The 23,373-nt window shown below is 40.2% G+C and overlaps 1 protein-coding gene across 1 annotated transcript; it reads left to right on the forward strand.

Moving 5' to 3' along the window:
* The first annotated feature begins 10 nt into the window (after positions 1 to 10).
* cars1 (cysteinyl-tRNA synthetase 1) lies at positions 11 to 21,742 on the forward strand. The gene is made up of 22 exons (XM_034116770.1): positions 11 to 116; positions 10,597 to 10,688; positions 11,284 to 11,372; positions 11,472 to 11,568; positions 12,191 to 12,289; positions 12,881 to 13,030; positions 13,429 to 13,569; positions 13,678 to 13,766; positions 13,862 to 13,983; positions 15,237 to 15,349; positions 15,459 to 15,587; positions 15,775 to 15,904; positions 16,138 to 16,241; positions 16,339 to 16,436; positions 16,976 to 17,165; positions 17,288 to 17,353; positions 18,270 to 18,351; positions 18,467 to 18,547; positions 18,848 to 18,915; positions 19,879 to 19,938; positions 20,025 to 20,108; positions 20,365 to 21,742. The coding sequence occupies exons 1-22, from the start codon at positions 95 to 97 to the stop codon at positions 20,491 to 20,493; spliced, it is 2,235 nt and encodes a 744-aa protein (XP_033972661.1). The 5' UTR covers positions 11 to 94; the 3' UTR covers positions 20,494 to 21,742.
* The last annotated feature ends 1,631 nt before the right edge of the window (positions 21,743 to 23,373 follow it).

Raw genomic sequence — 23,373 nt, forward strand, 5'->3', positions numbered from 1 at the left:
TTCCGGTTCCTACCGTTAGCATATAGTGCACGGGTTCTTGTTCTTCCGGACACGTTATTGTTGCATCAGCATCCAACCATCCAGCACTGTGGATATGTCGACCTCAGGAGAGCCAGGTACTGTAAATGTTTATTTCTGCTTTTAGACACGTTAGTTGGAAATATGTAAGAGGGCCGTGACAGCACAATTGACTGTGTTTTGACTAGCTGTCACAGCCAATAAGCTAATATTAGCCTTTTTAGCCCTCTGTGGTGCAAAGCCTCAGCTGAAGGAAACCGGTCAGTGACAGGGACAAACCGAACCCCCTTTAAAAACCAGGGGATTTAAAGTCATAGTTAATGGAGCAGAGTGTATCGGCTAAGACCCTTAGGTCAATAAATAAGATTCAACAGCTTGCCGGAATGTAAATGCAACACCATTTAGTCACAAATACATACTCCATACAGCAGTATTATGTTAAACAACTGAAATACTTTATGTTTAATTGGTGCAATATTTTCAATAGTGTTTGGTGTGGCGTGTTCTGTAACAGAATATGTGACGTTATTAGACTAATAGAAATGCGTTATAGCTGAGCATTTCAAGGTATTCCAGGTTTATGTAATATTAAAAAGTGCAACCGGGCACAATAGGCTCATATTACCACAATATGGCCAAAATAAAGACAATTGGTTTCGTTTACAATAGTAAGCAAAACGGTTGTTTTCACATCAGGCCAGATGTTATTTTTTATCCCTTTTTCATCAGCATTTTATTTATAAAAATAACTATTAATGATGTTATAGGTTTTGTGAACATTAGTTGGTTTTAAATTGTAAAGGTTTATTTATTTGTATGTTTTTTACTTTCAGTTGTGCTCTGTTGCATCATCTGGTTTGTGTTTCAGTTTGACAATGTTACTTTATTTCACTCATTTCTATATACATTTGAAAATGGGTTCAATTGGCAAATATCCTGAGACCTGGAATAACTAGAATTATTATAATAAGTAATATTATATTTTAATATCATTAATGAGTATTTCTTGTTACTGCCATGCCGTTGCAACATCCGGTTAAATTAGTCATAAGTGCAATATTATTTACATCGTTTGATGAGTTGCTCTTCTTTACAGTTATAACTTCATACTGAGAGATGTTCATCGAAATGTTTACTTAAAATCGGTCTGCCTTTTTGGGACAGTTTGAGAGGTTCATGTTTGTTTCATTCTTAATTTGTTTGCTTTTACTTTCACATTTGCTCTTGCATCATCTAGTTCCATCTGTTACATTTCTGTTTGACAATTGTACATATTCATATATATTCAAGATCATGGGGCCTGAGACCCTCTTGGAATCAATCTTCACAATAATAATAAAATGTAATGCATGTAATTAAGGACTGTTAAAAGTCATCCCTTTTTTGTTAATGGTTTGAAAGCTTCCTAAGAATCACATTTATTAATATTTTTGAGTTTTAGAGTATAGTTCAGAAGCCATTTTCATTCAAGTACACAAGCCCTTTTTTGTGTTATCTAATTTTTCCATATACTTCTTCTTCCAGCTGTCCCTTTGTGTGCATCCATACATGGAAGGCTTCTCAATTCTCTAATTTCTCCTCCTCGACTCCCCTCCTCGACTCCTATCCTCGTGTCTTAGTCCTGCCCACAGGAGATGCGAGCGGAGGAGTCGAGGAGGGGAACCGAGGAGAGAGGAGGGGAAGCAGCAGGCGGTTAGAGAAATGAGAACTCCTCTCCTCTGAGCGGTCATTTTAAAGAGACATCCATTAATGATGACAGGAGGCACAGCAGCCCTCTGTCTGATGGACAGATGTGTTCATGACGACTCATATATTTACTTTTGATTCATTCACAGTGCGGTATAATGAGACAATAACAGGCTACACATGCGGACATATATTTATATAAATATATACAATTTCAGAATCAAACAAGTATGAGAGCACTCTCATAATAACGTAACACAATCAGAGACTGGATATACCCCCCCATCTACTAAACTAAAGCATACAAATAAAGAGAGTAATGTAGGCCTGTTATACTGAGTGATATATATTATACACACTGCTCTGCTTTCTGCATTATAATAAGTAATATTATATTTTAATATCATTAATGAGTATTTCTTGTTACTGCCATGCCGTTGCAACATCCGGTTAAATTAGTCATAAGTGCAATATTATTTACATCGTTTGATGAGTTGCTCTTCTTTACAGTTATAACTTCATACTGAGAGATGTTCATCGAAATGTTTACTTAAAATCGGTCTGCCTTTTTGGGACAGTTTGAGAGGTTCATGTTTGTTTCATTCTTAATTTGTTTGCTTTTACTTTCACATTTGCTCTTGCATCATCTAGTTCCATCTGTTACATTTCTGTTTGACAATTGTACATATTCATATATATTCAAGATCATGGGGCCTGAGACCCTCTTGGAATCAATCTTCACAATAATAATAAAATGTAATGCATGTAATTAAGGACTGTTAAAAGTCATCCCTTTTTTGTTAATGGTTTGAAAGCTTCCTAAGAACCACATTTATTAATATTTTTGAGTTTTAGAGTATAGTTCAGAAGCCATTTCAGTGTGCGAAAAAGCACACGTCCCACCGTCCGGGACGTGTTATTTACATTATCGGACAAGTAGATCTTTCAATTGACTTGTCCGGTGGACAAGTGACGTTTTTAGCCCTCATTTATTTACAAATTATTGATAAATTCAGTTTACAAAAGGCAGAACTCATTCGCAAATTGTCCGTGTACGCCATTGTTCGTTTAGAAATGTTAGTTTCGGTTATGCTTGTCGATTCAGGAAATGCATCTCGCCGCTTTCTGTACCGTAAGACGGAGGCGGGGCGGGGCGGGGCGGGAAGTGTAGCACAGTGGCAGGGTTGGGAAGCAAAACTCGGTTCCGAGTAGGAAGAAATAACAATTGTCCGGTACCGGGATTAATAAGAGTTGTGAGGACAGGAGGCCGAGCCCCGCGGACCGCAGCTCTCTCTCCCTGCTCCGGATCATCTGATCGCTGCATGGTGCAGCTCAGCGTCTCTCTCTCTCCCTCTCTCTTTCTACACACAGCGGACCCGCTGCCCGTTTAACAGCCTAATCTTTGTCAAACTTTCTTATGTTCTTTCTTTAACGCGTAATGAAGGTTATTAAGCGTTTTAGCTCCTACGTTGTTAATATTGACCGCCATTTCCTTTATGAAGTAAAGCAGCCTCCCTGTCTGTGTCCTCGCGCTGTCCTCGCATCCCCCGACCCCCAGACTCGGAGGAGCACAGGGATGTCAGTATTGTTTATGAAGCAGGGTATAGAAAATACTATTTATTTACTTTTACAAACAGTGAGCAGCTGGGCAGCTGCAGCATGTGTATTGCAGGACATGTGTACTGTAAGTATGCAAGCGTCTTTGAGTTGTAGAAAAGCGCTAGGCCTATAGGCTATACATATAATGTATTATTATTATTATTATTATTAGGCCTATGTGTTGGACATGTGTGGTTGGACTCTGTCTCACAGGCAGGTTGCAGTGTAACATCAGAGGAGACTTGGCCAATTGTACATTCTCAAACTGCACCACTTAGAACTAACTAAACAATGCAGAGATTATTTTTATATAATTGTATTCAATAACCGTAAGAAATTAAACAGTATGAAGTGATTTGTAAATAGGAATACAGATTTGACTCGTTAAAATCCAAACTATACCCAACCCTATGTGTGATGCAGTAAAATCTTACCGCTCACTTACGTTAGCGGTGTCATAAAAAACGTGGGAAAATGTAAAATACGTTGGCGAAGAAGAAGATTCCAGTGGCCCCAATTTACAAGTGAAAAATGTATTCGGACAAGTAAATTGCCAAACTCACTTGTCCATGGACAAGTACTCTCTAAAAACTTTTTCTCACACTGCATTTTCATTCAAGTACACCAAGCCCTTTTTTGTGTTATCAAATTTTTCCATATACTTCTTCTTCCAGCTGTCCCTTTGTGTGCATCCATACATGGAAGGCTTCTCAATTCTCTAATTTCCCCTCCTCGACTCCCCTCCTCGACTCCTATCCTCGTGTCTTAGTCCCGCCCACAGGAGATGCGAGCGGAGGAGTCGAGGAGGGGAACCGAGGAGAGAGGAGGGGAAGCAGCAGGCGGTTAGAGAAATGAGAACTCCTCTCCTCTGAGTGGTCATTTTAAAGAGACATCCATTAATGATGACAGGAGGCACAGCAGCCCTCTGTCTGATGGACAGATGTGTTCATGACGACTCATATATTTACTTTTGATTCATTCACAGTGCGGTATAATGAGACAATAACAGGCTACACATGCGGACATATATTTATATAAATATATACAATTTCAGAATCAAACAAGTATGAGAGCACTCTCATAATAACGTAACACAATCAGAGACTGGATATACCCCCCCCATCTACTAAACTAAAGCATACAAATAAAGAGAGTAATGTAGGCCTGTTATACTGAGTGATATATATTATACACACTGCTCTGCTTTCTGCATTATAATAAGTAATATTATATTTTAATATCATTAATGAGTATTTCTTGTTACTGCCATGCCGTTGCAACATCCGGTTAAATTAGTCATAAGTGCAATATTATTTACATCGTTTGATGAGTTGCTCTTCTTTACAGTTATAACTTCATACTGAGAGATGTTCATCGAAATGTTTACTTAAAATCGGTCTGCCTTTTTGGGACAGTTTGAGAGGTTCATGTTTGTTTCATTCTTAATTTGTTTGCTTTTACTTTCACATTTGCTCTTGCATCATCTAGTTCCATCTGTTACATTTCTGTTTGACAATTGTACATATTCATATATATTCAAGATCATGGGGCCTGAGACCCTCTTGGAATCAATCTTCACAATAATAATAAAATGTAATGCATGTAATTAAGGACTGTTAAAAGTCATCCCTTTTTTGTTAATGGTTTGAAAGCTTCCTAAGAACCACATTTATTAATATTTTTGAGTTTTAGAGTATAGTTCAGAAGCCATTTCAGTGTGCGAAAAAGCACACGTCCCACCGTCCGGGACGTGTTATTTACATTATCGGACAAGTAGATCTTTCAATTGACTTGTCCGGTGGACAAGTGACGTTTTTAGCCCTCATTTATTTACAAATTATTGATAAATTCAGTTTACAAAAGGCAGAACTCATTCGCAAATTGTCCGTGTACGCCATTGTTCGTTTAGAAATGTTAGTTTCGGTTATGCTTGTCGATTCAGGAAATGCATCTCGCCGCTTTCTGTACCGTAAGACGGAGGCGGGGCGGGGCGGGGCGGGAAGTGTAGCACAGTGGCAGGGTTGGGAAGCAAAACTCGGTTCCGAGTAGGAAGAAATAACAATTGTCCGGTACCGGGATTAATAAGAGTTGTGAGGACAGGAGGCCGAGCCCCGCGGACCGCAGCTCTCTCTCCCTGCTCCGGATCATCTGATCGCTGCATGGTGCAGCTCAGCGTCTCTCTCTCTCCCTCTCTCTTTCTACACACAGCGGACCCGCTGCCCGTTTAACAGCCTAATCTTTGTCAAACTTTCTTATGTTCTTTCTTTAACGCGTAATGAAGGTTATTAAGCGTTTTAGCTCCTACGTTGTTAATATTGACCGCCATTTCCTTTATGAAGTAAAGCAGCCTCCCTGTCTGTGTCCTCGCGCTGTCCTCGCATCCCCCGACCCCCAGACTCGGAGGAGCACAGGGATGTCAGTATTGTTTATGAAGCAGGGTATAGAAAATACTATTTATTTACTTTTACAAACAGTGAGCAGCTGGGCAGCTGCAGCATGTGTATTGCAGGACATGTGTAAGTATGCAAGCGTCTTTGAGTTGTAGAAAAGCGCTAGGCCTATAGGCTATACATATAATGTATTATTATTATTATTATTATTAGGCCTATGTGTTGGACATGTGTGGTTGGACTCTGTCTCACAGGCAGGTTGCAGTGTAACATCAGAGGAGACTTGGCCAATTGTACATTCTCAAACTGCACCACTTAGAACTAACTAAACAATGCAGAGATTATTTTTATATAATTGTATTCAATAACCGTAAGAAATTAAACAGTATGAAGTGATTTGTAAATAGGAATACAGATTTGACTCGTTAAAATCCAAACTATACCCAACCCTATGTGTGATGCAGTAAAATCTTACCGCTCACTTACGTTAGCGGTGTCATAAAAAACGTGGGAAAATGTAAAATACGTTGGCGAAGAAGAAGATTCCAGTGGCCCCAATTTACAAGTGAAAAATGTATTCGGACAAGTAAATTGCCAAACTCACTTGTCCATGGACAAGTACTCTCTAAAAACTTTTTCTCACACTGCATTTTCATTCAAGTACACCAAGCCCTTTTTTGTGTTATCAAATTTTTCCATATACTTCTTCTTCCAGCTGTCCCTTTGTGTGCATCCATACATGGAAGGCTTCTCAATTCTCTAATTTCCCCTCCTCGACTCCCCTCCTCGACTCCTATCCTCGTGTCTTAGTCCCGCCCACAGGAGATGCGAGCGGAGGAGTCGAGGAGGGGAACCGAGGAGAGAGGAGGGGAAGCAGCAGGCGGTTAGAGAAATGAGAACTCCTCTCCTCTGAGTGGTCATTTTAAAGAGACATCCATTAATGATGACAGGAGGCACAGCAGCCCTCTGTCTGATGGACAGATGTGTTCATGACGACTCATATATTTACTTTTGATTCATTCACAGTGCGGTATAATGAGACAATAACAGGCTACACATGCGGACATATATTTATATAAATATATACAATTTCAGAATCAAACAAGTATGAGAGCACTCTCATAATAACGTAACACAATCAGAGACTGGATATACCCCCCCATCTACTAAACTAAAGCATACAAATAAAGAGAGTAATGTAGGCCTGTTATACTGAGTGATATATATTATACACACTGCTCTGCTTTCTGCACGGACCTCACAGCTGTTCTCACTGTAAACATTGCGTCGCGATGAAAGCAGTTAATAAAATAATATCCAGGGGATGCATGCAGAGCTGTCATTGGCTGAGATCAGTCCGGCCGTGCGTCACGACTCTTTGAAACATCTCTGTTGCCGGAAATGCATCCGTGGATGAGCCGTGGAGGAACCATCAGTGTCTCCTCGATTATAGCTCCTCCAGAGAGCCTCCTCGATGCTCGATCCTCGGTCCTCGATGTGCATTTAGAGAAATGAGATGTCCTTCAACATGGCGAGCTGAAATCCATTTCCGGGTCACTACCGGAGGACCGAGGAGTCGAGGAGGGGAAATTAGAGAATTGAGAAGCCTTCTTGGTGTTTGTTTTTTTACTTCGGTTTCCTTTTTCAGTTTCAATTTGATCCATTGGGTCTCACACCTACTGTGTTTTGATATCCAGTCCACTTCACTCTTAGTCGTTGGTCATTTCTGGGATTTGTGCATTTTGTTCAGACGGAAAATACTTTGTTCTTCTGTCTGTACATGAATGAAGAAAGTTTATATTTTAGGAGGGATAGCTGAGTTACTTTTATATGATTTTACTTGTTTATTATGATGTATTTAGAGTAATTTTATCTTGTAGCGTTTCATGTTCCATTCTGTATAGGAGGATTGTTCCCATCCAGCACCACGGCCAGAGACAGGCTTAACTCTGACAGATCATGTCAGTTACACATGTCTCTAAAACTGTTTTTGATTGCAACTACTGTAATTGCCATACAATATATACAAATTGCAGTGAAAGCTATTTTGAGCTGTAATGTATTATTCTGAATTAAGGGTTGGGGTGCTGCAAACTGTGTTCTACAGACTTACAAAACATACTTGTTTGGTACATACCTCTTTAAAAAATCCTACCATGATCATAGTATGTTTTTCAATGTAAAGGAGATTAATGACACAAATACAATCATTGCCTCCAATATCAGTTAAAATGATCTCAATAAGTTCTTGTTTTCCACATTGTGCAGCCCTGGGTTGTAGACTCCCTCAAAGGCAAAATATGTGCCAGTCGGTTTTTTGTGACATCAGGAGTTAGTTCCAGTTGTCATCAGTATGATTTCAGTTTCGTTTTTTGTAGTTGGCTTTGTGGTGTGCCGGGTAAACTTGTGGTGCTGTTGTTTAGAGTTTTCCCTCCGGCTGCTGCAGCCTGGTCGGTAATCCATTGCGAATATTTGCCCTCTTGTTTCTGCAGCCTTTGAGTATGGCCCCTTGCTACAGATAAATGAGGAGGCCGCGCTGGCAGCGGCCCTGAATGACTACCTCACCTCACGCAGCTACCTGGCGGGGTTCTGCCCCTCCCAGGCCGACCAGAAAGCCTTTAAACTCTTCCACAGGCCCCCAGACCCGCACCATGTCCACACTCTGCGCTGGTACAGACACATGGCAGCCCTGCAGCTGGACATCCTCCCTGAGAGCAGCAGTGAGTAGAGAGGCATGATCCAGCTTAGACGTGGCCCCTGATGTAGCCTGAGGTCCCCGAGGCAGGGAACACTCACACCTTAGTAAAAGCCCTGAAAACGTGCATGACCCCAGCAACAGTTTGCATTTAAATGAATTCATTTCCAGTTTTGCACTCCTCACAGTAGCATTCAGCATGTCGTGCAGTGTTTCCTTTGGTGCCGTTCAACGTTTCTATAGGCTATATAAAAAATAACATCATCAAGGCATGTTGATTTATATTTGATTAAAAAGTAGACTATTTCAAGTTTAATAAGTACACTTAATAGAATCAAAAACGAAATTACAGAGGACATATTATGCTAATGTTCAGGTTTATATTTGTGTCTCTCCTGTGACATGTCTCCATGCTCTAATGTTCAAAAGGCTCTTTATTTGTCTCATACTGCCTCTGCTGCAGCACCTCTTTTCACCCTCTGTCTGAAACCAGAGCCCAGTCTGCTCTGATTGGTTAGCAAGCCGGCTCTGTTGTGATTGGTCAACCACTTAGAGATGTCCCGCCCCTTAGCCAATAGAAGCGCAAGTGTTACATAATGATGTCACTATGTTCCTGAAATAAACAAAGGAGTCCAATGGAGGCGTTTCAGGTAGGGGGGGGGAGTGGTCGTAAAGAAACTCTCTGGATTGTAACTTTTGCAGACCCTTTACATGCACAGAAACCTATATAACACACTATAGGAAAGGGGAAACCCCAAAAAGCATGATAGGGCCCCTTTAATGAATACTATGTAAGCCTATGCTGGAATTCTTAACACAAAGAATTGCCCGCAGCTTTAGACTTACATATTCAAAGATCAAATAAGACAGAATAAAAACATTGTGTAAACAAACCAAGATACATGTCAGCCTGTTTCTCTCTAACATTTTATTCAAGGTGTGATACTGTCGACTTGAAACCAGGCGGTGTTCTAATTCTGTTCTGGATATAGATGTCACTGAAAGCACTCATAAACACTTCACGGGCCGTTGCAAAATTCAATTTCCCAAACTGTGGAGCTCTGTCCTCACAGCGACGGCATCTCATTGCACACGGCATCCATGAGAGTGGCAGATACTGACTCATTAGAACGTTTGAATACAAATTGTGCAGAAGGGGAATTTTATCATCAAACATTATGCCCGGACAGATTGTTTCTGTTGAAGTCTGCCTAACGGACAGAGCCTGTAGCTGCGTGCAGGTGAGAGTTAGTCTATCATTGTTCAAACAAAACGTCAGCAGCTGGAACAATCCTCACTCATGTGCCTACAGACACCCACCCAAAGGTTATCTGACACAGAAGTGAGACATTTACAGTGTATTAGATATCATTTATCTCAGGGTGGCGTGTGTTTTAAAAACATTAGATGTGTGCTGTTCCCTGCTGGCTGGCTCGGCATGCGACAGCTTTTTCTTCTTCTGGTTTGAGCAACTTTAACATGTATGGCTACATTCCTTTGGGGAAAAGATAATCCTTCACTTTTGGGTTTATGTCCACATTGCTTGTACGAATGATTTTGCCGCCCTTTTGCTGTATTTCTCAACACAGTTTTTTTTAACGTTTCTGGAGCAAATGTTCATTCAAGATCATCCTTGCAAAATGTCTGTTATCTAATTTTATTTTAGTTTTTTTCCTCCAGCTGTCACTTTGTGTGCATCTTTTCTTAGTGTGTGTTCTCTTTAGAATTGCTTTCACTCTCAGTCTAAGTCTTCAATTAGTCATGCTAGATGGAGAAGATGCATTCAGTGTGTTCGAAGGGTATCCTGTCCATTTCAGTTTCACTCTTAGTCCATTTCTAGAAATGGTGCTGTTTGTAGATGAAGAAGCACATTAGCATCACGATGAAAGAATTGCACTTGATGAGGGAACACATATTCATCACTACAGTAGAAGAAGTCTTTAATGCTTGACATCTGCTGCACAATCATTTCAAGATCGTTTTACATTCAGAATAGTTTATAGATGCATGCAGGTAAAACACAATCTAATCACATGACATTTGATTTTGGGAAAAACTTGTTGCAAAGTTATCAAGCTAATCTTTTTAATTGACTATGTTTGCTCTGTGTGTCTGGCTTAAATGATTATAGGATGTATTTTTGAAGGACATATACATATTTTGTTTACATTTTGCCATTTCTAATAATTTTTTCTTTCTTGATTTCAGCGAAAGGAAAGCGGGTTCAGCCCCCTTGGTCTCCACCAGCAGGAACAAATGTTCCCCATCTGAGGCTCTACAACAGCCTGACCAGAGAAAAGGTGTGGGGGGGGGGGGCAAATATCCAAAAGGACTGTCCTTGTGTTATTTGTGAAAAGACATATGTGTGATGGAGATTTACAAAGTGAAACTGTCTGTGTATAAACGGAAAGATACAGATTGACTTTTCTGTTAAAGATCCTTATAGGGTTATAAGGAGCATGTACTGTATGTATGACAAGAAACTGCCTTGCATTTTGTTTGAGTCCATCAAAAATACTCACATAACTGCAAGTTGTGTGTTTAAAAAAAGGAATCTTCTTGTTTGTAGCCTACGTTTAATTTTGTACTCAGTACGTTTGCTTTCCTTTTTAATGTGTGATGTCTTTGTTGTAAAAAGTATTCGTGAAACACTGTCAACAAAAATGATTAGCAGCTAAATATATAATACAAAATCGATTTATGTAACACAGCGGAGAAACTTTAAAGTAGTTATTGGTAAAAAGTCATTGAAATACAATCATGAAAAATCTTAAAACGGTCAAACCACCACAGGCTATAAAAAGGGAGCTAATCAGATTGTTACCTGAGGATGTGTTTAGATCACATCCAGTTTATTCTTTGTTTTTCCATCATCTCACTAACTTTATGTTGTAGGAGCCGTTTGTCCCCCAGTGCGGGAACAAGGTCACATGGTACAGCTGCGGGCCAACAGTGTACGATGCCTCACACATGGGACACGCCAGGTAAACACATCACAGGGGGAAAAAGTGCAAAATGACTCATTCGGCTAAGGTTTTTGTGGTGTAACAATATTTGACTTTCTAATCCGTCTCTCTGTACAGATCCTACATATCATTCGATATTCTGCGAAGGATACTGAAGGACTACTTTAAGTACGACGTCCTCTACTGCATGAACATCACAGACATAGATGACAAAGTGAGTGTGAAGTATAACATATAATGAAGTTTAAATGAATTAAAATAATTGACATCAATTTTCTAGGTCTGGCCAACTATATCAAATGTTCTTCTTGCGTGTTTGCAGTTTTAACTTCTAAAATAAGATAAATAGTCTGACATTCTTTGCTCTTTAAATAAAACAAATAGTGGTTTTCGGTGTTTTAAAATGTGAATGCCAAAGATGCAACTTGCACACTTTTATAATATATGTATATATTAGCCTTTGTTTATACATTACAGTATAGTCCAATATATTCTTAACAATTTTTTATTTTCCGATAATTTGAACTGTGACCTCATCTAAAGATTATATATCTATTTTGAAGGATCTGCATATAACACCATGGCATCTGTATTGTAGATGAGTGTTAGTATTGAAGTATTACATCTGGATATGTCACTATCGATATAACTACAGTATTTGTAATGGGTAGTAATTATGTACTATATCATCATGGTGATTCATTAAAAATGTACTTTAGGCTATAGCTAATAGCTAAATGTCTACTATTGCACTGTCATACAGGTTTTCCTAAGTCCATGATGAGTAGGTTGTAGAGTCTCGATGTTGACCATTGTTGGCTCTGTCTCTCTCTCAGATCATTAAGAGGGCCCGGCAGAACCACCTGCTGGAGCAGTACAAGGAGAAGCAGCCGCACGCCGCTCAGATCCTGCAGGACGTCCTGAGCGCCAGAGGGGTGAGAACACGCTCTCTGGGAGCGCTGATACAAACAAGACTCTTTGCTCTTTGCTTTAGGGATCAAGCACAAATCACATCACTCAAGATTATTATTAATCACTAATCATGTTTGGCAACTAAAACGTTTTGGTGCACTTGAACGATAAAGTGACACATACTGCATTCACTCCCATATGGTTGTTGACTCATAATGACTCATTTAATCATATATTCAAATGTAATCAATCTTAATTAGAACAAAGTGACCACACAATGCTTTGTTCAAAGGTGTCACTAAACAAACAAAGTGTAATTACAAACCTCTTTGCTGCCGCCGGAGCTAAGCACTGTTGTCTTTTGCAGACAATTCACCAAGTATATCAGATCAAATATTTGGAAAGCAGAGACTGGTTAAACAAATTGCTGCAATTGGTCAGACTTGATTTGATCCACCAGAGACATTACAGATATATCTCTTGACATACATAGCTTTAAATCTAGCAACACAATAGATGTGCATATCTATGATTTTACAATTCTACCTACAAAGTGTAGATGACCTGTGGGTGTCATTGTTTTGACCGAACTCTTTGTGTGTGCTCATTTTCAGCCCTTTCAGGCTAACTTGGCTCTGACCACAGACCCCGATAAGAAGCAGATGCTGGAGAGGCTGGACGCTGCTGTCGCGGCCGCCCTGCAGCCCCTGCAGGCGGCCATGGAGGGCAAAGCAGCCCAGGAGGTCGTACAGCCCCTGGCAGAGGTAAGGCTGAGGAGTCTGTTCACTGATGGTACTTACTGTAAATCCACATGTGATTTACTTGACTTGAGAGACAGAGAATGTGAAACGTTTCTTACTTGCTTATCTGAACAAAATATATTGGCCAGGCTATCTTGTCTTCTAACTGAAGAAAAATAAAAGTGCATTTTACATTTTGGCTGGAATACACAGTATCTCATTTGATATTTCATCCTCATGTCATTTGCTTTCAATTGAATAATTTATAATGGCGTGAAAGCAATGTCAGGAAAAAATCAACCAAAAATTGTACTACTAGATACTGTATTAAATAAGAGAAAAACTAAATAAACAACACTTATTAATAGTTCATATAAAAACACACATTTCCACACTTTAAACCATTCTTTCTTTCTTCCTAGGAGCTGCTGCAGAACTCCAAGGACTTGCTCTCTGATTGGCTGGATACGCAGTTTGGAAGTCAAGTCACAGAGAATTCCATCTTCTCCATTCTGCCTAACTATTGGGAGGGAGATTACCATAAAGACATGGAAGCCCTGAACGTAAGTAGAAGCAAAGAAATGTCCAAACTGTGGAATATTTATGGCCATGTAGTATGTATTTTTGTTATATTGTTGTTATTGTGCATTAATCGTGTGTGTGACCCTCAGGTTCTTCCTCCAGACGTTCTGACTCGAGTCAGTGAATACGTGCCTGAGATCGTGGACTTTGTGAAAAAGGTGATCTCCAACGGTTACGGGTGAGGAAGAAACATGTGTTTACAATTCATATCACACCCGCATCGTCAGTTATTAATGGATTGGTTACATTTATTTGGCTTTCTGATGTTTACAGGTATGAATCGAACGGTTCTGTGTACTTTAACACCTCCAAGTTTGATGGCTGTCCGCACCACTCGTATGCAAAACTGGTGCCAGAGGCTGTCGGAGATCAGAAAGCTTTGCAGGAGGGAGAAGGTACATTCTCTCACAGTTCAGCTACCAGAACTGGCTTTGTGATTATAGCGGCTTTCAATCGCTATTGCAGTGTTTCTCAAAGTGTGGTCCGCGGACCACTGGTGGTCCATAAGCACCCCCTAGTGGTCCGTGAGTATATTGGTACAATTTCACCTTTTAAATAAATCAATTAATATAAGTTTTCCGCACTCTCGCAGGAATATCTCCGCAATGGAGCGAGCTTAACTTTCGATTGCATGATATAGCCCAGCGTCACACCTTCGTCACTTGTTTGTACCATTTCCAGGCGATTTGTAATCTGTTCTAGAAAAATGATGTGTTTTTTTAGATTTCAAGAAGCGTATAAAACAAACAATGGATGTCTTTTATGAACATTTATCCATGCTGGAAGTAGATTTAGATGTTTTAGGAGTGAGATAGAGATTATTATCTAATATATGCATCCGATGAAGCATTGCATGAAGTCTGTTGAGGATCAGAGGCTGTTGTTGGGGCGGCATACACTTTTTGTATTTGTTTTTGTAGGCAGACCATGCAGGCCAGCCCGATGGTCACCAAGGTTCATGTTTTAATAGCATTTTTACAAAAAAAGCCCAGGCGAGCCTAACATGTGAAAAAAGGGCTTAGACCTCAGAGAGTTAAACTTGGGCCTGCGACCATAGTTTTACTGTTTTTTGTTTTGAAAAACCACAGTGGAGGTTTGTGTCGTACTACATGCGGTGTATTTTGCATTTCTCTCAGTAGCCAACGATCTGTGAGTCTGTTGGACATAAACTCCGTAATACATGTAGTCTACATTTCATAAGAGGTGTAAAAGCTGAGAGCATTTTAAATCGCATTTGAACGAAATGCTTATATAATCTGTAGTTGTATTTGTATTGTGATTTAATGTGTGAACGAGGCGATATAGAGAGGTCACGTTAAGCTGTTGTTATTATTAGGCTGTGCTTTGTTATTGTTGGAGTGGTAAGCAGGCCTATTGCTTTGGGATATTTGGGGAGTTAGGTGGTCTGTGAGTGGTTTTTTTTATTGGTTAAGTGCTCTATTTGAACAAGTGTGTAAAATAAAGTCCAAGGTGTCTTTTTTGAGTCTACCACTAGGAGTCGCCAGAGTCTGAAACATTCTAATGTTGCACATAGTGACTTTAACATGAGTATTGAAGACGGTTTTCTCGTTGTAACTGTTTTACTTATATAATAAGTCAGATAATATGGTCATTTAGTTTGTTTTCTGTATTTGCTGTGGCCCTGCAGGTGACCTGAGCATCTCTGCTGACAGATTAGGGGAGAAAAAGTCCCAGAACGACTTTGCCTTGTGGAAGGCCTCCAAGCCCGGAGAGCCTTCATGGGACTCTCCATGGGGGAAGGTGAGAGTTCACTCCTAATGCTGTCAAACCACTAACAGTCTGTTCCAGGAGGAATAACATTAGGAGCCATTTTTTATATTGATTGTTTTGTTTTTGTTGACTGATTTAGGGAAGGCCCGGCTGGCATATTGAATGTTCGGCCATGGCTGGCTCCATCCTGGGAGAGTCCATGGACATCCACGGTGGGGGGTTTGATCTTCGATTCCCCCATCACGACAACGAGTTGGCTCAGTCCGAGGTACAAGAGCAAAGTTATTTATTACAAATATTTGCTATTGTTTGTCTTTGAAGCTCTTTACCTTGCCCACAGTTGTAATATTGATCCATCGTGTCATAAAAGACATTACTAGAGGTATTTAAAGATGATTAACTGTGATGCATTTTTAAACCACCACCATGATCGTCATTGGATGTTTTCCTCGCAGGCTTTCTTTGAGAATGATCACTGGGTCAGATACTTCCTGCACACCGGACACCTGACGATCGCAGGCTGCAAGATGTCAAAGTCTCTGAAGAACTTCATCACTATAAAAGACGCCCTGGCAAAGAACTCAGGTGACTGCTCAGCTCAGCTTGAGGTCACTAGTGTCAGAGGACAGTCTCCTTATTGAAATGATTCCATCCAAAATGTCAAGTGTAGCTCAGTTTCATGTCACACTTCCATTTCAGTTTCAACAAAAACTCTTCAACCATTTCATCAAAACAGTCTAGAAGAATCAAATGAACTGTCACCCGATCTTGTTCTTGGGCCAGATGTGAAATGTGTTCCTCTTTCCGCCCTCCTTCAGCCCGTCAGCTCCGTCTGGCTTTCTTGATGCATTCCTGGAAAGACACCCTGGACTACTCCTCCAACACCATGGAGTCAGCCGTGCAGTACGAGAAGTTCATGAATGTAAGCTGACGATATAACAAACCATCTGGCTTTGTAGTGCAGGGGTGGTATGAATGCTATTATGAATCTGTTGTTTTGTGCTCGTTTTAATTACCAGGAGTTCTTCCTGACTGTGAAAGACATAATGCGCGCTCCTACTGATATCACCGGGCGATATGAGAAGTGGGAGGCAGCAGAGGTGGAGCTCAACAACAGGTAAGAGAGAAAAGATTGAGCCATCTGAATTCTTTAAAATACGTTATGCAGAAGCCCTTCTCGATAGCTTAAAGGTGGGGTAGGTAAGTTTGAGAAACCGGCTCGAGATCGCTAGAATTTGAAAATACACAACCGGAGAAAATCTGCCACTTCCTTATAGAGCCCCTCCTCCAACACACACGAACGCGCACATGACCAATGAGGGCACGAGATAAGTTTGTGCACAGATGGAAGGCTGACAGGCAGGTAGGCCATCCAGTTATTTTAGCCGGGCCGGCTAAAATGATTGGTCGTGCTTTTTACAGTATTACGGCTTCCACAGATGACATTTTTTTATGGATTTTTTGTCAAAGCACTTAAGATATTCATTGCTATCGGGATGTTAAGAGCATTCCATGGAATATAACAAAAAGTGTATCTCGAGCCGGTTTCTCAAACTTACCTACCCCACCTTTAATGGCTCAGGACTTATTTGCACATTTAAACCACTAAAAACACAGATCACAACTAAAAGCTAAATGGCTACTTGTTTCGTCCAGTTTCTACGACAGGAAGTCTGCCATCCATGAGGCTCTGTGTGACAACGTGGACACGCGCACCGCGATGGAGGAGATGAGAGTGCTGGTCGGCCAGAGCAACAGCTACATCGCCAGCAGGAAGAGCGCCAAGCTGAGGCCCAACCGCATGCTGATGGAGAGCATCGCTGCCTACCTCACCAGCATACTGAAGGTGGGAACAAGTAGCAACCATTGTTCATCAAGGTTCCTGTATTCAATTAAGATTCATTGTGCTGTATTGCATTGGCAGAGAAAGCAGTTTGAACTCACTGACATGAGACTTTTGTCCTTTAGGTATTCGGTGCCATCGAAGGATCAGAGCCCATCGGTTTCCCAGTGGGACAAAGTCAGAACGTTGATGTAAGTAGAAACTTTTTTTTCAGTTTTCGCTGTTAGAAATGTGATACATTTGAATGCTTATTGTTCAAATTAGGGATGCTCCGATCGCCAATTTTGGGGCCGGAATCAGTATCGGCCGATACCGATCGCCGATCCGATCGAGTGGGCGGGGCCTATGGGGATCTTCCATTTAAAGTGATGTTTAAAACTCAGTTAATGGGGCTCATTCACTGGCGCTTCCACAAACAACAACCAACATAATTATTACATTCAAATGATGTACATTATTCAAGTTTACATTAACTTGGGATAATAACACGGGAGAAATGAGCGGAAGCGCTCTCTTTTCCTCTCTCCCCCTCTCTCCCTCTCTCTCCCTCTCTCTCCTGACAGCCCGTCAGTATCTCCTGCAGCTCACTGATCCAGTAATGAGTGACCCGACAGTGAAGAATAAATATATGTATAACTAGTTTAGCTTGTTCCAGAGGTAGATAAAATAGCTAAGTGTGTTAGGTCTAACTCTTAATGTGTGTTCTGCTCCGCTCACCGGTCCGTCACAGCGGGCGGAGCAGCAGGATTTCTGCTTCACACACACGTTGCATACCGCTATTTTATTGTCATTTTCGGACACCTTAAAATACTGCCAGACTGGAGAAGCCATTTTGGCGAGCTTGTTTTGCCGCGCACAGAGAAAAGTGTCATGTATTTTACGTCATGCGATCGGCACTCGCGATCGGCATTTTTAGAGAGCACCGATCGATCGGCAGAGAGTGAGTATCGGCCGATGTCGATCGGCGGCCGATCGATCGGAGCATCCCTAGTTAAAATGTAGCTCTGCTTACTGTGAGGAAAACAAATGATTTCACAGCTTGTTACTGCCCCTATAGTAGTACTATAGTAACTTACATTGAAATACTGTCTCTGCTTTGTGTGGCAGCTGGAGACCACAGTGATGCCGTACCTCTCAGTGTTGTCAAACTTCAGAGAGGAAGTCCGTAAAATAGCAAGAGACAAGAAAGGTAAGAACATGTTTTATACATTTGAGAGTCCAACAGATGCTAATAGTTCTGTTCTCCAACATATTTACCTTCCTCTTCAGAGTCTAATTAAAGTCCATTGTTTTATCTCATCTAGTGATGGAGTTGCTACAACTGTGTGATGTTGTCCGAGACGATACGTTACCGGAGCTGGGGGTCCGTCTGGAGGATCATGAAGGTGATGGAGCTGTTAACTTAAATATTCTGTCCTGTAGAACAGAAAGGAGAAGAAAGTATACAAGCATTGCCCAGTCACTTATCATTATAAAAACATTACTGAGGATTATTTATCAAAAATCTTATTGTGTCATTATCTTGCAAATGCCCAATAGTCAACCCAACAATATTGTTGCAACATTGATTTAGTATTATTCGGTCAAATAAATGTTTTGAGATATTAGATTTGTTTCTATCCCTGGTTAACACTGGGATGGGTGTGAGTGCTGAGTGACTCTGATGAACAGTGGCTGTGTTACAGGTCTGCCCACAGTGGTGAAACTGGTGGACAAGGAGACCTTACTGAAGGAGCGAGAGGAGAAGAAACAGGTGAGCGATGAGATGCCCTCTTTCATTGTATCTGCATTAATTATGTAATCACATAGCGACATTAGCTGTAAACCTCAATCTGTAAAATAAGGTAAAAAAGTCAAATAAATGAAGTGGAGATTAATATCGGCTTCCAAAATGTTAGAAGTTTAAAGTATCACAAAATTTAAATACTGAGGTAAAGTACTAGTCCCTCAAAAGTACTTAAAGATCACCTATTATGCAAAACAATTTGTTTATGTCTTTTATACATCAGCATGTGTCCCCTCTGTGTAGAGAGATTCGGAAAGTTTCAGGAAAAAAGACTCACTCTCTTTTTGTCCTGATCCATTTTTATAAAAACCTGTCTGAAAATGAGCTGATCAGATTTTGGCCACTTTGTGATGTCACAATGTTTTTTTGGCTCGTGTAACCATTAGCCAATAACAAACCATGGTAACCCCCCCCCCTTATCACCTGAATCTCCTCCTAGAGCACCATTGTGTTCTTTTAACTAAACACTTCTCAGAGGGGCGTGGCCAGCAGCAGCTCATTAGCATTTAAAGCTACAGACACGAAATCCACACTTTTGGAACAGAACTGAAACAGAGGGGTATGAAAAAAAGGGTATTCTCGGGCTGCCGGATAGCACAGTGGTTACAGCTGGCGGCCCAGCTCACCGCTGCCTAGTAAGCCGGTTCGAATCCCGACCCAGCCAAATATTTCAGGCAATGTCCTCCCCCCTTTCAATTCTAAGATCTCCAATAAAGGCTCTCTGGCCCAAAAATATGTTAAACATAATAGAAGCTGTATCCTTTTTTTCTAAAAATATAAAGACACAACCACACGCAAAAAGGGTCTCTGCTAATGAGAAATTGAAATCTAACAGTCAGTTTGTTGAGTAGTAATATTTAAAAAGCATGAACCTTATTTGTTTGATTTTCTAATATGATGGTAAAGGTAACTTGTTTTTTTATTTCACAGGTGGAAGAAGAGAAGAAAAGGAAGAAGGAAGAAGCTGCAAAGAAGAAACAGGAACAAGAGGTCACTCTGATGCTTCCATAAAGGAAAGTGTTGTTTCCCTAATCGGGAACAAGTTCACGTACTCATGTCTTTTGTTTCTGTTTCAGATGGCTAAACTGGCGAAGATGAAAGTCCCTCCATGTGAAATGTTTCGCTCAGAAACCGACAAGTATTCCAAATTCGATGAAATGGTAAGTCCCTCTTGCACAAAAGAAATAAAGCATAATACTTAGCTTTTTCACATATACAAATAATAATGTCAAATAGTTATTATTTATCCTATCCTGTTGTGTCCACCAAAACTTGTGTATTGCTCTATCTAAGTAACGGTAGCACAAGGAAACACATTGATTTTTCTAAATTTGGGTGAAATGTTTGCTACATTGAGACGGAAACTAATCAGAATGAAGTTGATATGTGTTCCTGTGTTCTTGTTTCTGTTAACAGGGTTTCCCCACTCACGATGTAGAAGGGAAGGAGCTGAGCAAAGGACAAGCCAAGAAGCTGCAAAAGTTCTTCGACGCTCAGGAGAAATTACACAACGATTATCTTCAGATGAACCAAAATGGCAACTGATAATGTTTACATACTGCCCAAGACATCCAGGCTAAAGAAAACCTAGAGAATAAATGTTTAGGGTCATCTTTTCTCTACTCTCCATCTGTTTTGGATCAGAAAACAAATATGGTTCTTCATTACCAAAGTCCATGTATAGCTTTTCAAAATAAAAGGGGCAAAAGAAGAGAATTAGAGGAGAAGGAGGTCCTCCTTGTTCTGTTTCTCCACAGCAGCAAAACAAGGCAAAAACTGAAGTGAGGTTTTATGATGTGATAAAACAATTTTTTTATACATAGATTATGTTTTTGATTGAAACTCTGTAACACTGCCAGTCGTTTGAAGGATTAAATAGATTGTTTGCTGTATGATTTAACTTTGAATTTCGAAATGAACTACAAATTAATGGATGTAGGAAATTGGGATACATCTACACTATGTAAAGATGGACGAAGAAAACATGAATCTCCAAGTTTCTGGACTCTACTGGAGTGTTGAACATCTTTCTTTCAATTTGTGTCAGTGCTTAGATTTCCATAGATGTACCTAGGATACTTGATGTATTTAAAAAATTAACTTCAATTGCATTTGGGGCATTCCTTGTTTCAGTTACATATTCTCTAAGTTTACTGCATTTGTACAGTCTTAAAGGATACAATTGTTGTGTTCTATACTAGTTTTTTGTCAATGATTCCCATGAAAAGACCTAGAATAACAACATGTTTGTCTGTCTTTCCAAACTGTACCTACTGGAAATGTAAATCTTTCAAAAACATATACTTTTCTTTCCTAACATTTTTTCCTAAAATAACTCAAACAAAAGGAAATTGTGCATTTGTTAGGGACTATTTTATTAGCGGTGGATACATTCACATTACATACAAGGAAGCGCTGTGCCACAGGGCAATAACACAGTAGATATTTTCCTATTTGAAGGATCAATTTATTGTTGGTCTTTTCATGTGCTTTGTTGACAATTAGAGACATATAGAATATCAGCAACCTATTTCTCATCATTCTGGAAAGATACAGCTTCTCACACCCTCTGTTAGTGTGATCTCTCATGGCTTGAGTGACACCCCACAAAGAGGAGCCTTTTATTATTCAACCGTCCATTAGGGTCATGCATTTTTGTACTGTTTGTGTATTGCAATTCCATGGTTGTGTGAATGCAAAGTAATGCTTTCATATAGGAAGAAACTGAACAAATAAAGAGGCAGAGAGCGCTACTGATTTTCTTTCAAGAAATAAAATTGATCATTCTTGTAAACGCTTGTTACTTCAAGGATTTTGGCTTTCATCATGAAACTCCTATCAGAAAGGTCATTTAAAGTGGCCCTGTTATGCTATTTGGGGGTTTTCCCTTTCCTGTAGTGTGTTCTATCGGTTTCTGTGCATGTAAATGGTCTGCAAAGGCTAAAATCCCAAAGTTTCTTTAACCCTCCGGTTGTCTTCGGGTCAAATCTGACCGATTTACTACTTTCATCAATCATAACTTTTTAGTTTTAAATTCGATTGCATTAAGGCTTTATGATATCCCTCACAGTAGACATTTGAACATATACAATTGCTGATCACCACTTTCATTGAATTTTGGATGATTTAGTCAACTTTGTAACACCCATGGTGTTCCCGGTGAAAAATGACCGCCATAAAGAAAAGGAATTAGTAACCATCCGGATCAGATCAAACACACACAAACACACACATACTCTAGATCAGTGGTTCTCAACTGGTTAGGCCTCGGGACCCCACTTTTTACTTGGTCAATACATCGTGACCCAACATTTTGAAGCACTCAAATCTATTCAACAAAAAATCGTGCTGTAATATATACGCTTTTCAGAATACAATATTAATAAAAGTGAAGTACAGTGCATATATCCCTTCACAGAACTAAAGTATGCTTTTAAAAAAGGTTTAATGAGATAATGGAATCAAAGCTGAACTATAAAAAGGCACACATGCTGAAAACCCAACCCCAGCAGGGGGGTCTGGGGGGATTCTCCCCCAGGAGATTTTTAGAAATACTAACATAAACTACGCATTCTGGTACACTCTGAGAAGAAAATAAATAAATCTATTACTACCCGACATATTAATAATATTTTATGCCATTGTTTGTTTTTCACTTAGTTCTGACAGCTTGCTGAGAGAAGAGTAAAGAGGAGATTCTGTGTGACTTACTTTAAATTGTGGGTAAGGGTAGATAGCTCCCATTGTTCTGCGACCTGTCAATCATCAAACCGGGGGTCATATTTCATTATGTGTTCATTTTTATCTGAAGTTGTACCCATGGATGTATAAAGAATAGTTCTACCTCAGTTATTCTCCGTGGGGACTTCCGGCAACAATCTTGATTCTGATTGGCCAGAAGACTCGAAAAAACGAGATGTTTTATTGAGAAGATGATCACTACGTGACAGAAGTTTTCAAAACCATTTATGGTCTCCGGTAATTCCAGTCTACGTCCTACGCCTACTGCATGCACAGCGTTAGAAAATCGGTCCTTCAAAATAAAAGTTTGCATTTTTCCCCCCAAAAAAAAAAAGAATTCCAATTTTTTTTTTCTTCACTCACACATCCGTGACCCACTTGAAACGGGTCCGCGACCCACTTTTGGGTCCCGACCCACCAGTTGAGAACCACTGCTCTAGATGTGTCCCCCCCCCCCCCCCCCTTATGTGCCCAATCCCCCCATGTGAATCACACCTGGCACACACAAACACACACACACAGAACAATTTGACACATTTCCCGCTCTTATGTGCCCATCCCCCCACATGGATCACACGCAATACATGTTCAGTGTCTATTCTTTGTATATTTACTGCAGTTTTTCATGTATACCAGTAGTCTGATACAATATTTACAGTTTGAAAGGGTGTTAAATGAAATTTG

This window comes from Trematomus bernacchii, unplaced genomic scaffold, assembly GCF_902827165.1.
Source record: "Trematomus bernacchii unplaced genomic scaffold, fTreBer1.1, whole genome shotgun sequence".
Classification (NCBI taxonomy): domain Eukaryota; kingdom Metazoa; phylum Chordata; class Actinopteri; order Perciformes; family Nototheniidae; genus Trematomus; species Trematomus bernacchii.

What these genes read in the sequence shown, in the direction of transcription:
- cars1 (XM_034116770.1), top strand. Translation starts at nt 95, where the DNA reads ATGTCGACCTCAGGAGAGCCAG. An exon ending in GTGATCTCCAACGGTTACGG is followed by an intron (nt 13,767 to 13,861) that starts GTGAGGAAGAAA and finishes TGATGTTTACAG; the next exon opens with GTATGAATCGAACGGTTCTG. An exon ending in AATAGCAAGAGACAAGAAAG is followed by an intron (nt 18,352 to 18,466) that starts GTAAGAACATGT and finishes TATCTCATCTAG; the next exon opens with TGATGGAGTTGCTACAACTG.